Below are 15,148 nucleotides of genomic sequence, written 5' to 3'. Positions count from 1 at the left end.
CCAGCTCCCGTGTCCTGAGTACCGAATACATACTTGATGCTTGCACTGGTTTTCTATCATTAACCTTCCCAACAAAACTGGGGGCTACCCTGCTGTTCTGCAGACGATGAAACAGGCTCAGAGCCGTGAAGTGATTTACTCAGAGTCACACAGTCGATCGGCGACAGAACCAAACACTGAACCCACAGGACAGTGCTCTCTCTGCCCCTCCATGCCTCTTGCTCTGTGATTGGTCAGCACTTTTTGCTCCCATAACCCTCCACTTCTGATGCCAGGCTCCCAAGAGACGGGACTGGGAGCCAGCCAGTGCTGCCCAGGCCACTGAGGGTTAAATGCTGCCCCATATTGCTGCCTTCTGCCCCCAGCAATTTTATTGTCTCCAGAAGAAAGTTTACTCCTGGCAGTGAGCAAACAACAGCTTGGCATCTGTCAGTTGGGACTGGGACAGGACTAGGGGGCCCTGCCCCAGGCCTGTGCCTTTCTGGGCCCCCGGCTGTCTGCCTCCTCCCAGGGAGGGGGCCCACTGGGACTCTGGCCAGCACTCAGCTCAGCTCTGCTGAACTGGTTTTGTCTCCAGCCTTCCTGCCCTGCCCCCAAGCAGAGTCCCTGGAGCCACCTGCTGGCGTGCCCCTAGCTGGACCTGGGCCTGGAGCAGCCTGGGGTCTCAGGCTGGGGCTGGGAAGGAGGAGAGGAAAGGGGACTCATGGCTAGGAGTGGGGAGCTGGAGCTCCTCCAGAAAGGGGCGTCTGGGGTGGTGGGGTGAGGCACCCTCCTTGCTGTTGTAGCTTTGCCACGAGGCACACAACTCCTTGGCCGGTGCACATCCGTCCACGGACACCTCGTGTGCCGACAGCAAACTCCCAATCCCTCCTCTTCCCCTGCACACCTGCCCATCAGAACCCCATTGGCCCAGATATTCCCCGACAGGCCGTCAGGGTCCCTGCACAAATAAGGCAACCTGACTCTCAGGGTCGGGATCGAGACCCTTGTGGGGCTCTGCACTCAGCGGGGAGTCTGCTTCTCCCCCTCCCTCTCCATTTGCTCCCTCTCCCTCCCCCACTACTGTCTCTCAAATAAATAAATAAATAAATAAAATCTTTTTTAAAAAGAAAAAACCTATTTGGGGGGTTCACCCTTGAACTGTGAGTTTGGGACCCCGAAAGGCCCTAGTGCTCTTGGTCAGTGTTCATCCCTCAGGCACACAGAACCCTGGGGCCACGACCTCAGGAGTCTCCAGAGACCATCCGTCACCCACCCTGCACAGACAGGGCTCAGGGTGCTGAAAGGTTAAAGGCCCAGCCCTCGGTCCTTCAGCTCATTGGCAGTCAGCCGGTCAGCGCTCAGCATGCTGGGCGCCACCTCCCTGACAGACCTCCCCACCACAGATAGCTCTAGAGAGTTCGGAAGACACACAAGACTCAAGAGGACCACATCCAGCCAGGTTGACACAGTTCTGGATTTTATCCACAGTCATACAATCACAACTGAGAGAGATATATTTGTATTTATAGACCTTTAAATTACACGATCATGTACAAAACATGTGCATTGCTGAGACCACAGCACTTCTTGGAGGGTCACAAGTGTCGGACTAATGGAGTCAGGGAGCCTAGGGCAGCAGGTGGCGGGCGGCAGGGCAGCCCCGGCCCCTGGCAGAGCCAGGCCGCAGAATGGTGGTTAACTGGGAACCGAACACACGAGTCGCCAAGCCCCACAGAGCAGGCCCGCACAGCATTGAGGGTGCAGGGAGGGGGCTACAAGAGGTGGCGGGCAAAGAGAGGGGCGTGGCCCTCCCATGTGGTGGTGAGTACCCGGACACCAGCACTGACAGGTGGGGCTGAGCCCCTAGAGCTTGGGGGTGGGGGGAACTGCTGGGTGGGAGACCATCCCACTCCGGGGTCCTGAGGAGCCTGGGGACCGAGAGACAGTGGTCCCAAACCGGGCCATGGAGGTGGTTGCTCAGACAGAATGGGATTTCAAGTCCCTGCCCCGGAATGGGCAGCTGGAGCACTGAGGGGGCAGGCCTGGGGTCCAAATAGGACCACAGACCCTCCCCAGGTGCTAGAAAGCCATTGGCATGGAGAGAAGGAACCCAGGCCCCAAGGCGTGGCTGTACAGCTTCCTGCCTTCCAAGGGTACATACATGGTGAAGGTCAAAGGCCCCCAACCTCAACTCCCATCTGGAAGAGAAGCTGCAGAGGCTTTTGATCTAGATTTGGGAGGGCAGAGAGCTTCTGAAATCTTGCTTTGGGCTCTGAGAGGCCTAGGGCAGATCTCAGGCAGCAGCACATGCTCAGAGAGCAGTGACAGGACATGGGGGGCTGGGGTGGGGGTCACAGTCTGCCTGTCCCTGGGGGTGCCATCGTCCTCACCCTCAAACTCCCCTGGCCCCCTGACTGAGGCCTGGCCAGCTCAGGCACTCCCCAACCCCCGCCAGAGTCTGCCAGGATCCTCTGTGCACACATGAATGAGGTCAGGGCCTAGAGACCATCAGTGGAGCGCTGGGGGAAGAAGCAGGGAGCAAAAGAGGACTGAGGGGGGCCAGAAGGGCTGGGGTATCACACTGTCTTTACCTGGAGGTCCGGGGGCCAGGTGCTGAGGAAGGGGTTACGTAGGGTATCTGCAGTCCTGAGGCCCAGAAGCTCTCTTTGAGCTCAAGAAGTCTGAGGGCCTCACCCCAGAGGTTCCTGAAAGACTCCTCTTTCCAGCTAACCCTCCCCTCCCCCCCTTGAGCTTTTGTCCTGCCCTGGTCTTCTGCCCAAACCTCCTGGGGCTCACACGTGTGGAAGTTGGAACGAGGTACTACGACTCAGTAACCCAGCAGTGCTTTCCTTCTCCCACCCCAGGAAACGCCCTGGCTCTGGGCAGGCTCTTGGCCCCCTCCCCACTCCTGACCCTCCCCCGAAAAATCCTTTAACTGAGACCCGGGCCAAGAGATACAGCGGGGCTGTCAGCCAGGGGGAAAGCTGCTCCAGGGGCAAGAGCTGGGTGGGGAGAAAGGGACAAGGAGGAAAGACATGGGACTGTCCTGCTCCGCAGAGCCTCGGTGCCTCCCTCCTGTCAAAGCCAAGTCTTTCCCAGGGGCTCTACAGGGTTTCTGATGGTCCCAGGTTGGAGACTCCTTTGGGTCTTGCCCTGTCTTCTCGGGAAGGCCAGAGAAGGGGAAAGAGCGATGGGAGGCCACAAGGCTGTCTCCTGGAGGCTGGCTGAACCTGGTGAGTCTGTGGTTTTAGATGCCCATGGAGGGAAGGCAGGCAGGCAAGATGCCCTCCTCCCCAGGAGATAGGAGGAGGCTGCTACTGTTGCTGGCTTTGCCCTGGGCTTTGAGGCCTCTCCCCCTGCCTGAGGACTTAGGAGAGGGGGGCAGGGTTTCTGCAAGTGACCGCAGGGTATGTCTCTAAGAGCCTGGCCCCAAATTGCTAACGGCTGGAAAGAAGGGCCCCAGCAGGGTCTAGGTCCCTCAGCTGAGCTGGCGTTGGGAGGACTGAGGGCCTGCCCCCTTCACTCACCCTCCTACACACCGGTGACACTGTCAGCAACTCCAGCTCTCTCCTTGTCATGTCTGGGAGAGTCTAGGGATCCCGGGAAAAGTCTATGGGAAAAGAGAGAGACCATTGTTCCTCCAGCCCCACCAGTCCTTAGGAGTGAGGGCAGGAGAAGGGTACTCCTCAGGGCAAAACGGAAGACTAAAACTAGGAGGCCCCCCACCTTCTCTGGGGTCAGAGGGGAGGCTTTGACAGCAGGGTGGTGGAGGGAGGGGAGCATGGTGGGGCACAAGAAAGAGGTCAGAAAACCAGGCCCAGAGAAGAGGAGGGGGACAGAGGCTGGCAGCCTGGGTTTTGGGGGAAGGAGTGGGAAGCGTAGTCTGTGGGGAGTGAGGCAGGAGAGAAGGGTCCAGGAGACGACCCTCAGGGTTCGGGAAACTCTTTGGTGGGATCTGAAGAGCAGATGTTGTAACGTCTCTTTTGGGCTAAATACTAAGACCCTCACCTACCCTGGGGCCATCACCCTGAGTCCCACCACCCTGGCCTCCAGGCGACCCTGCAAATGCTTCTGTCTCTGTATTTTTTGTTTTGTTCTGTTTTGACTTTTAAAAAAATAAAAGCTTGATCGGAAAATATGTCTGGAACTCTATGGCGAGGGAAGAGGGACGAGAGAGAGTAGGGAGAGGAGGCAGTGGACGAGGAGTGAAGGGTGGCATGGAGGGGAGCAGGGCAGCTAGATGGCCTCCACGTAGTTGGCGGGATAGAGACCCAGCTGCCCACTGTCCAGCCGCCCGCGGCACCATCCCTGCTCGTCCTCCTCTCCCAGCTTGGTGAGCTCGTCTCCTAGGAAGGGGACACAAAGGAGCGTGTCGACGGGGGCTCAGGGAGGGCTACCCACTCCCCCACAATGCTAGTCAGCTCTCCGATACTAATATTCTGGGCCTGATCCCAAGGCCCTCCCAAGACTGCCCCAACGCCTGCCCTGGAGACCAGCCCCAGCCACACCCCGACACCCACGTGCTGCCCCGGGCCAAACCCCCCAAGCCCAGGCCCAGCCCCTGGCTTCCTTTTTCCGGTCTTATCCCTTCTGCAAGCAGCCCCTGACCTCAGACCCCGCTCCCCACCCCATTCCCGCGTCCCACTCCAGGTTTGGCCCCGCCCACGCACCAGGCCCCGCCCCCGCCGCTTTCCCGGCAAACCAAGGCATCCCCTGACCTTAGGCCCCGCCCTTTCCCGCCCACCATACCGGCCTTGAAGCTGAGCTCATCCTGCTCCTGTCCGTCGTAGTCATAGAGTGCCCGCACACGCACCCCCTTGGCGTCGTCCTCGAAGGGGTTGGAGCCCCCATTGGCCTCACTGCCCCCGAACGGGTTCCCGCTCTCGTCGTCTGACCACTCGGTGGCATAAGGCTGGCCCCTGTCGTAGCTGCTAACGCTGAGAGGCAAGGAGAGGACCCAGCGTGAACTGCCACTCCCCTTGCCCCTCACGCTAACCCCCTCCTGCCAGTCAGACATCTGGCCCCAAAACCCACCGAGGCTGGTGCAGGGATGGGTCCTGTAAGAGGGGGTTCTAAGCCAGTGATCCTCACTGACAGCTCACTGGACAAATGTGAGGCAGGACAGTTAGCATTATTACCCAGTCCTTGAGATGGGATGCTGAAAGGGACCCCTGAGAACATCTGACCCCTCATCTGAGAAGGGCACCTAGTGGTTAAGCAGTATGACCTCTTGGACATCACATCCTGGCTCTGAGGCTTACTTACTAGCCTTGTGCCCTTGGGCAAGTCTTAATCTCTCCGGGTTTCATTTTCTCCATCTGCAAAATGGGGCGCTTTACACGCTGCTCAGAGTGTCGGGAGGCTTCGATGAGTTAATATATGGAAAACGTTTACAACAGTGCCTGGCACCAAGTAGGTACTCGAGGTCGCTGTGATTTAGACCATGTCTTGTCTCCTGAGGTAAAACTCATCTCCCTGGGTATGTGGGCCCCTCTGGTCCCAGGAAGCCCTGCAGGAGCTTCCTGCACTCACCTGCCACGGTCCCCAGCCTGGGATGTGGTCTCTACCACTCCAGTGGCGTTGGTCAGCGTCACCCCCTCTGCCTTCTTGGGCTGCTTCTCTTTCTTGGTGGCGGTGTGAGGAAGATCTGGGTTCCACTCCTAGTGGGCACCAGGGGAGCAGTGAGCTGCCCCCTGAGGTCCCTTCCAGGTTTTTCCGAACTTCCCTTCTCCATCCCCACACCTCCTCACCTCAAACTGGGGCCAGTTCATGGGCATGCCGGGGCCGCTGGTGCTGCGGAACCACCGGAGGTCATCCTGGGCGTCCGCCCCCCGGATGGCCTGCTCCAGCTCCCGGTACACGTGGACATAGCTGTGTGCGGGGGAGATGGGGAATTGGGTGGGGGGCAAGATGCACCGTGGCCCCTTCTTGTCCTCGCCGAGGGCCAGCGGGAGCCCATTCAGAGGACCAAGATGCTGGCAGGCCCCCCAGCTAGGGATCAGGTGGGCTGGTCCAGGAGTAATCCCCTTCCCTATCCCTGCCTTAGCCACTACCCCATCCTTCCAGAGCAACATTCACTGTTTCTCTCATGCCTAGTCTGCCTCGGCTGGTACCCAGACAGCCACTGTCTTTGGAACCTTTTCCTTCTCGGTCCCTGTTGTTCTTACCCTTCCTGTCCTGATACCACAGGGCCCAGGGTGCCTTGCACAATACTTCCACCCTCGGCCATCCGTGCCCACACCCACCACACCCGCACGCCCAGCTACCTGCTATTCTCGGCCAGATTGAGGTGGCGTTTGATGTCCAGCAGCACCTCCTTGAGGAAGACGAGCCGCTTCTCCTCGAACTGCTGGCACTGCTCGAACACCTGCTCCATGCTCTCCATGTACTGGGGCGTGGTCTTGCCCACATCATCCAGCACCTTCTCATACTTCTCCTGGGTCTGTGGGCAATGGAGCAAAGGAAGGGTGAGACCCAGGCCCGCAGCTCCCCGCTGCCACCCACTCCGAGGGGCTCTCAGCCGCCAGGCCCTGGAGCACCTTCTGTACGTCCTGCTTGCACTTGTCCACTTTGTCCTGCAGCTTCTTCTGCTGTTCAGGCGTGACCGACTGCTCCGTCTTGCTATTCATCTCCCGCGTCATGGCCAGCTTCTCCTCTTTGCAGGCCAGATGGTAGGCCTTCTTGGCTGCCTCTAGCTGTGGGGCGGAGAGAACAGGAGGGAGAGCTCCCACTTAGGCGCGGGAACAGACGCAGCCCCTCATCAAGCCCTCCCACCTGCTGGGGGCTGGGAGCACAGATTCAGAAGAGGCAGAAGGGATGTAGGACCCGGCTCCAGGTATCTGGGAGCCGTGCCCACCAATCTGTGGATGTTTCCCTGCGTGGCGCTGCCTGCTGCCTCCACAGGCACCCTCCTGTCAGGTCCTGCTGTGCCTGCCCCATGTGGCTATTTCGGCCAGCAAGGCAGTGCTGCGCCCCCGCAGGCACAACCCCAGTGGGAGATGTCCTGCCCACTCCCTCTGTTGGCTTGCCCCCTCTGATCAGACTGCCCCCAGTCCGCCGAGCTCAGCTGCCCACCCTTGCCCCATCGGCAGCAGCCATCCCCTGGGCACCTCCTTCATCTTCTTGGCCCAGGGCTTCTGGGCCTTGCGGAAGCCGTCTTCAGCCTCCTTGGTTTCCTTGAAGCCGCCCATGATCTGCTTGTGATAGGCGTCCTTCTGCCAGTTCTTGACCTTCTCCAGGTCCTCGTTCAGCAGGTTGTTCTTCACTTCCTGGTGCAATTCGCTCACCTTGTCTGCCTCCGTCATGATGGCCCCCCAGGCTCGCTCCAGGCTGCCATACTGTGGACCTGAGCAAATGGTCATGGGGTGACGAGGCCCTCATCACCCACTGCCCAGGGCCTCCCCCATGCTTCCTTTCTCCCAGGCTTTCCCTGTACTTGCCATGTCCGCAGAAATGCCCTCCCCTGCTCTCTTTACAGTTTGATCTGTCCTTCAGGGCCCACATACCTCCTCCAGGAAGCCTTCCCTGACTGCTCTGCTCTCATACCCCGCAGCCTGCAGCCTCACTGAATTCTTCATACAGCATCTGCCTCTGTGACCACTCCCTTGCTCCCCTGTCAGCTGGTGAGCCCCATGAGGGGCAGCCTGGAACCTGCAAGTCCTCACAAGCCCAGTACAGCACCAAGCACACAGTAAGAGCTTCAGGAATGTTGACTGAGCATAAAACTGAGGAAGCAGCTGGTGACAGATGCCAGGAGGCCACTGGGACCAGACATTCCACAGTCATTTGTTGGTCTGTATACTGGGGATCAGCTCTGTGCCAGGCACTATGCGGGGGAGTACCAGGCTCAGCCCCTGCCCTGGGAGTTCAGGTCTCGTGGAAGAAAAAAAAGTTTAACAATTACACAGAAACCCCAAACTGAAAGTGTTCCAGATCAAAGAATTGAGAGCCAAGACCACTAAAAGGTCTGGATTCTGGATTGCCTTCTGGACCAGCACAATTACTATAATAAAGTTTGCATATGGACTATATTAAGTGCCCCCAGTTTGATCGCTTTACTATGGTTATGTAAACAGATGTTCTTATTCTTGGGAGCTACGCAAAGGATTTAGGGTAAAGTGGCAGGTCTCCCATTTAAATGGTTCAGAAAAACACTGGCATCGAAGAAAGAGGGACTGGAAAAACACGTTCCCTGGTGAATCTGGTCGAAGATTGTGTAGCTCTCGCCAGGATTCTTGCAACTTTTCTCTAAATTAAAATTATTTGGAAATAAAAGGTTTGTCTGGGTTTGTTTTGTCTTTTTAATCCAACCTAAAATTGTACAAAGTCGAGTTGAACAGGGACAGGGAGACCTGACTGGGTGTGGGAGGAGGGTCAGGCCGCGGGGGTGGGGACGGTGCCTTCAAAGGCCCCGTGGCTGGAAGGGTGCGGGCGCATGCGGGCCCCAGACTGGGGGCAGCCGGAGAGGGCCGGGGCGATGCGCGCGGGGTGGGCATGGGGGCACCTTTCTCGATGAGCTGGCGCCAGCGCTTGGCCCAGTCGGTGAGCTGCTGCGCGTACGCCTTCTCGATCTTGGCGCGCTCCTGCACGCAGTTCATCAGGTCGTTACACAGGCGGTGGCCGTCATCGATGCGCTTCACCGTCCGCTTGTAGTTCCCCACCTGGCGGCCAAGGAGCGAGCACGACTCCCGCGGGCTCCCCGCCTCCCCCAAGCCACCCAGGACGCCGCGTCCTGCAGGGGGCGCCCGCCGCGTCCATCTTCCCCCGCCCTTCCCCGCCTCGCCGCCCTGCCGAAGCGCGGGGGCTCCCTCGACTCTCAATTTTGGGGGCTCCAGCGCCCTGCATCACACCCGACGGTCTATACACTCCCTCACCCCACTTGACACAGAACTTCCTCGCTGCCACAAAGCGCAAGATTTTTATAATTTGGACCCAGACTAGAATGAATTATTCATTTTGTTCTTGTGAGTTAAATGTATCATATTTATAGAGTCATGTAAGTGTTGAGCTGAGCTGCAGCTTCTTGACATAATATTATGTTTTGTAGACACCTCATTAAACACTTATTAATATAGGTTTGGCAGTTTTCGCTTTGGGTTCTGGAAGCCAATCGAAAAAATTGTATTTCTTGGTCTCAAAGAGTTTGGGAGGCTCCTGAAATGCTGGCCTCTAAGCTTGTCGCCACCTCTTTGTTGCTGTGGGGCTTCTGGAATTCATGCCACAGGGGCGGAGGCGGGGAGCCCCTGTGGAAAGAGTAAAGCCCGGGTCTGAGGTGCCCAGGACAGGAGGAGTCTCACCCAGATCTAGAAACTCTGCAGGATCTCTCCAGGGGCAGCCGTAGGGCAGTCATCTTACCCCATCTCATGGAACACCAAGGCTTTTGGAGGGACCCGAGGGGCTAGGGAGCAAGGCCTGAGGTTGTGAGGGGAGGTGAGGGGAGCCTGGACCGCCACAGGAGCTGTCTCACCTCCCAGAAGCTGTCAGTGGTCTCCTCTGGAGCTAGTGAGGCCTCGTCGTAGGAGCCAGACATGGTGTAGCCGTGGGGGGGTAGGGACAGGCAGGTGTGCGCTGGTGGTCAGCAGGCGGGGCTGCTCATGAGCTGGGAGGGTAGAAGAGAGATCCCTGGAGAGTGGGGAAGGGCCCCACGTTCCCCATTCCAGGCCTGCGGCCCCCATGTGCTATGGGGATGAGGGCACCACAGGCCTAAGCCTTGCACTGGGTTGGGGACTTCCCACCCGGGTAATCCCAAGAGTAAGTTCTTAGCACTCCTTGTGCGCATCCCCACCCCTCCTTCATGAGCCTTTCACCCCACATCTTCTCCCTCCCTTCTCCCCCTGATCCATTCCCCAGCTCCGGTGTGGCAGCCACCCCAGCCACAACTGTCCTGGGCTCCAGGACTCAGCTAAATTAAAGGAATGAGATCACGTATTTGCTGCATACGAGCTTGCAGTCTGTCAGAGACACATGCGGCTCCTCAAAGCCAGCAAGCAGCCTAATCATTGTGCATGACCTACACTCCCTCCCCAGGGCCTGGCACCCCACAGAGCCCCAGTGGGGGAGCCCCAGCTGCCTTGTAAATCTGCTCCTCTTCCCACTGTCCCTCACCCTGATCTGGCTGAACCCTTGCACTGGACCCAAAATACCCTCCTCAGCTTTCCCACCCAACAGAGTCCCCAACCTCAGCCCCTAGAACTTTCCCAGATGCCCCACCTGGAGCCTGGACCCACGTTCCCTGGGAAGCCTGCTGCAGGGCCCGCCTCCCATCTCTGGCCGGCCCTGGCCCCTGTAAGTCCTTTTGGCTGCCCTGGTGCCCAACCTTCAGAGCCTCTGTTAGCCACTTACGTGTCTCCTTAAAGAGCCCCAAACATGTGGCTTCCTGGCCTACAGGTCAGACCACTGTGATCTGTGTGAGCACTAGAGCGGCTCTATGTGGCCTGGATCTGTCGTAGGCATCACGGCGGTCCAATCTAGGCCATGGGCTGCCCCAGGGCTGGGGATGCTGCCTTCTCCCATCCCCCACCCAGGCCTTGCTGCCAACCCCTCCCCCTACCCCAGCAAGAATGGCTCAGTAGTCAGGAGACAGGACCCAGAGGGGCAGGGACCTGGTCATCAAAGGGGCAGTGAGGCCAGGCTGGAAATGACCCCATGAGTACCTGCCAGCCTCGAGGCAGAGGACAACAGGGGCTGCCTCCCTGTCTCTGCACTGCTCAGGGACGACGCATCCTATCCCATGAGGATACTGGGGGAGGGCTGGCCTCAGCAAACTTCAGCCTAACCTGGGGACCCTGGGGGATGCTCAGCCCTTCCAGTCGCTCATCTTTGGGCTCAGGGAGCAGATCATGAGGATCCTTGGTCAAGGATATCCCTCCCTTCTCTGGTCTCGGTCCCCCATCTGTCCAGGGGCTAGTACCATTTTCACAGTAATAACCCATTTCTGCCTTCTCCTTGCCCTCCCGGGCCCTAAATATATCCCTTTCCACTTTGCAAAACCTCAGACAAACTTTCCCACAAACTCCTGCACAGAGCCCTTAAATCATACTGAACTGTGCTCTTTGGATCCAAATAATGCAAGCTGTCTGCAGGCTGGCTGTAGGGGCAGGAGTGGGTGGAGGGTAGGGACAGACCCTCATGAGAGTGGGGGTCAAACCCACCCCAGGCAGGGGGGAAGTGACTTGACAAGCCTTGATGGGAGGGGCGGGGGTGTGTCTTCTCTCCCCACCACAGAGGCTCACCTCCCTCATCCTGCAGTGCCTCTCCTGGGAATTCACCTTCCAGCCAGTGGGGCCAACTGATGCTGCCTAATTCCATTTGCGGCTTGTAAAAAGCCAAAGGAGGGAAACATCCTGGCTGCCTGTCCAGGGGACTGTTTAAGTAAATTCTGGTGCAGCTGGGGAACAGAACACTCTGGTCCTGACTGGAGCCCTCCCCAAGCCATGACGCTGAGACAAAAGGAGCAGGGTGCAGAACAGGAAGACTTCAGATGCTTCCATTTGTGTGTGTGGGGGGGAGATATACAAACACGAACACTCTGGAAAGCCGGTAGAAGAGGCTGCCTTCAGGGAACTGGGTGGCTGGGAGATGTGATGGGAAGGAGATTTGTCACTGTTGTTCTTTTATGCCTTTTAAATTTTGCTTTGTACCTAAACTGCAGTTTTTATAACCCTCTGGCCTGCGTTGAGGAAGCTGGGAGCTCGGAGGGAGAGTACACTGACACAAAGGGGACCGTGCAGCTAAGCCCTGGGGTGTCAGACAATCTGGGAATGCACGAGGGCAGAGACCAATCTCCACTCTGTCCAGACCCGGATGGGACTTGCTGGGGCCCCTTCCTCAGTGTGGGCAAGTCACGGGTCTCTGGGGTTGCAGCTGGGGTAGCACATGTCGCTCTCGCCTTGGGGGTCCCCACTCAGTCACCAAACTGCTGTGTGACCTTAGGTGATTCACATGACTGTGACAGGCCTCGCTGTGAAATGAGGATGCTAAGACCCAATGCAAGGACCGGAGGAAATGGTGAGGGGCCAGGCTGGACCCGCACAGGGGCAGGCTCAGGAAGATAGGCAGGGAGCATCAGGGAGAGGATGTGGGAGGGGGGGTGTGGACCCCCAGCACCACCTGCCAGACTCACCTCCAGCCCTGTGCCTGCCTTCTGCAAACCGGCCTCATCCCCCTACCCTGGGCGCCAGGGGGAGGCTTCACTCTGGTCCAATGCCAGGTCCCTCCTGAATGGTGGTCAGGAGCCGCCCTCACTGAAAACACAGATTCTCTCAGAGTCAGGAAGCTGGTACAGCCAGAATCTGCCATCCCCAAGAACAAGCCTGACACGCTCCGACCAGAACCCATCAAATGGGCACGGTGCCGTCCGGACTTTTCTCCCCGGTGCTTATAAAGCAGTTGCGACCCTGCGAACCCTTTATCGTTGAGAATAACAACTGGCATTTATGGAGCACAGACTTGGTGCCAAGGACTGTCCAAGTGTCTTAACTCATCACATCCTGCCAGGACCCCTACACGGCAGGCGCCACTTCACCCCGACGTTATTGCAGAGAGGGCCCAGAGGCTGGGTCGTGACTGAAAGAGCTTGTCAGCTCTCGTTATTGATTTGTCACCGCTGTTGTAGTGGGGGCGGCTGTCCTACAGCGGGCAGGCAGGGCACCCGGTGCTGTTCTGGTAGAGGGGGGCATGGGCTCTGCTCCAGCCCCACCACTTCCTGATGGGATCTCAGTTTTCCAACTCATTGGATGGAAAAACAATATTTCAGTCTCATGTGACACTCAAATGGTAAAAGGCGATTATTGAAAAATGCAGACCATTTATGGAAGTGTGAAGTTTGCACATTGGCCTTGACCTTTTGGAGAAAGGAGTCCCAGGGTGAAAAGCGTGCCTCCTCTGGGCCCCAGGCTTCCTGCCAGCTGCCTCTAAAATGCTCCTGGAAGGCAGGGGCCTGGGGCGTGTTCTCTCCACCCCTGGCTTGAAGAAGGGACAGAGAAATTAAGAGCTGGGGCCCAGAGAGGGTGGGCCAGCTGTGGACAAAGGCGGCATGTGGATTTCTGCAGCATGCACGAGTCACTATCGATCACAGGAGCACGTTCCCCGACACACACCACCCAACCCATCAGCAGATCCTGGGCCCCGCTCTCAACCACCTGGTCCCAGCCCCATCACTCTCCTCAGAGACCTTCCTGCCTCCAACCTTGTGTCCCTCAGCCGGCCCCAACTCCAGTCTGTTCCCTGCCGCAACAACAAGAGGGACACAGGTAATACCTAAGTCAGATCCCACCACTACTCTACTTGGAATCCTCTTGTGACTCCTCATTTCCTCCAAGAAAATGTCTAATAGCTTTCCAGGGGCACTTGTATCTCCTCCAGCTCCACTGATCTCCTTGCTGCTTTAACCCCAGGGCCTTTGCACTTGATAGAAGTGCCTCCCTGCCCTGAATTTCTATGTCTGCTCGAATGTCCTAACCTCCCCGCGTTTCACTTGGCACTCTTTTCCTACCCCCAGCACTCTCCAGTCTCCCCTCCTTGCTTTATAATTCTTCATAGCACGTATTCCCATATGCCAGGCTCCCAACCCTCAAGAATTCATCATGTTTGTGTCTTCCTCACTCACTGTAATGTCAGCTTGCTAAGGTCAGTAGTTTTTGTCTGTCTGGTTCCCTGCTGTATTTTCAGCATCCAGAGCAGGGCCTGGCATATAGTTAAATGCATGGTACATTTTTGGTGAATGAAAAATGCCAAGCACCTTCTGGGACACTCATTCATTAAATAGTAGAAATAGTGAATATTGTCCCTCAGAGCCAAAAACAAAGTCACCTGCACAATATTCAAAAAAATGTTGATAATGATGGTGATACAACCAAAAGCCAGAATTTCATCCAGATCCTACTTGTCCTCTGTTCTCAGGCCCCCTGCTTCTCTGGACTTCCCCTTCCTCTCCTCTTGGCCAACTCTCAGGGTCCAGTTCCGGGGTCTCCTCCTCCTTGATCCCCCATGACAATTCTGCCCTCAGTGGGGAGTCCTCCCTCCTCAGGGATCTGAAGCACACAGAAGAGGCTGTTATATTACCCCCCCCCACTCTCCCTTTACATCACCTATGACAGCCATTTCTGAGTACCTGCTACGTGCCAGCCTCTTCGTTCCCTTCATCTCCAATCCTCACGACAGCCCACTGAGATGGGCAGTGACCTCCCTGTCTTCTCAGAGACTCAGAGAGGTTAAATTACTCGTCTAATGTCACACAGCAGGGAGGACACAGAGTCAGAGGCAAGTCCTTCCTCTGCCCCCCGCCAGGCACCCAGGGCAGAACCAGCCCTCCTGGCCTAAGACATTCTCCCAAGGGAATGGCTCGGGTCAAACCCAGGCAGGGCCATGGGAAGCCAGAGCTGTCTCACCCTCGCCCAGGTCCCACAAACATTCCCAGCAGCAGCCCCGCTCCTTACGTTACCCTGAGACAGATGGGCTCGCTGCACCTGACTTGGGGCCACTCCAGGACTCTAACCAGCCTTGGCTGGGGCTGCAGATGCCCGAAGAAGCATCAAGGTCAGCTGTAAGGCACTGTCCATCCACCCCTCCGTGTGATGCATACCCACCCCCTCCTCAATCCAGCTTCTGCTGCTTTGCTCAAGCCTTCCCCCCTGCCTGGGGTGCACGCTGTCCTATCACTCACCTCTCCCCCAAATAAAATAACCCTGCTTCCCTTCAAGGGCCAACTCAGTTCTACGTCCTTCAAGAAGCTCTCCCTGAATACCCCAGTCCTCACCTACTTCCCCTCTACACCCTGGTGCAGTTCTTAGTCGCACCTGCCATGAACCACATCTCACTGGTTCCCACCCAACAAATAGAGAAAATTCTGCTACATTAGAACAGCAATTGAGAGTGCTGCTTGGTGGGGGGAGGGGGGCAGACAGAAGGATAGAGTTCAAATCCCAGCCTGGCCAGCTGTGCGACCTTGTAAGTTGCTTAAACTACCTGTGCCTCAGTTTCCCCATTGGCAAAATGAAGGTGAGAATACCAGCCCACAGGGTTATTGTGAAATGAGTGCCTGGTGTTTTAAGAGGCACTGTGTTAACTATTAGTGTTATTATCAGTATTAGTAGTATTAGTATTTAGTATCAGAGGTATTTTTACCTTCAGAGCTTTTTTTTTTTTTTTTTTTTTTTTTTTTTTTTTT

At 57.1% G+C, this 15,148-nt stretch overlaps 1 protein-coding gene across 2 annotated transcripts in view; it reads right to left on the bottom strand.

Annotated features, from left to right (window-relative positions):
* Positions 1-1,437: 1,437 nt before the first annotated feature.
* PACSIN1 (protein kinase C and casein kinase substrate in neurons 1) overlaps positions 1,438-15,148 on the bottom strand; it is a 54,471-nt gene continuing 40,760 nt past the window's right edge. The window contains exons 2-11 of one of the 2 annotated variants that reach the window (XM_059400062.1): positions 12,104-12,224; positions 9,449-9,580; positions 8,486-8,642; positions 7,092-7,327; positions 6,522-6,677; positions 6,249-6,424; positions 5,733-5,853; positions 5,515-5,642; positions 4,732-4,919; positions 1,438-4,328 (exon numbers count right to left, since the gene is read on the bottom strand). In XM_059400062.1, coding sequence (XP_059256045.1) covers positions 4,219-4,328; positions 4,732-4,919; positions 5,515-5,642; positions 5,733-5,853; positions 6,249-6,424; positions 6,522-6,677; positions 7,092-7,327; positions 8,486-8,642; positions 9,449-9,511 — 1,335 coding nt within the window. In that variant the 5' untranslated portion in view covers positions 9,512-9,580; positions 12,104-12,224 and the 3' untranslated portion in view covers positions 1,438-4,218. The remainder of the gene's footprint in view (positions 4,329-4,731; positions 4,920-5,514; positions 5,643-5,732; positions 5,854-6,248; positions 6,425-6,521; positions 6,678-7,091; positions 7,328-8,485; positions 8,643-9,448; positions 9,581-12,103; positions 12,225-15,148) is intronic. The other variant, XM_059400061.1, reaches the window with a different exon arrangement.

This window comes from Mustela nigripes, chromosome 5 (genome assembly GCF_022355385.1).
Source record: "Mustela nigripes isolate SB6536 chromosome 5, MUSNIG.SB6536, whole genome shotgun sequence".
Lineage (NCBI taxonomy): Eukaryota > Metazoa > Chordata > Mammalia > Carnivora > Mustelidae > Mustela > Mustela nigripes.
The sequence above is the reverse complement of the archived record's forward strand: the minus strand, read 5'-3'. Positions and strand labels throughout refer to the sequence as shown.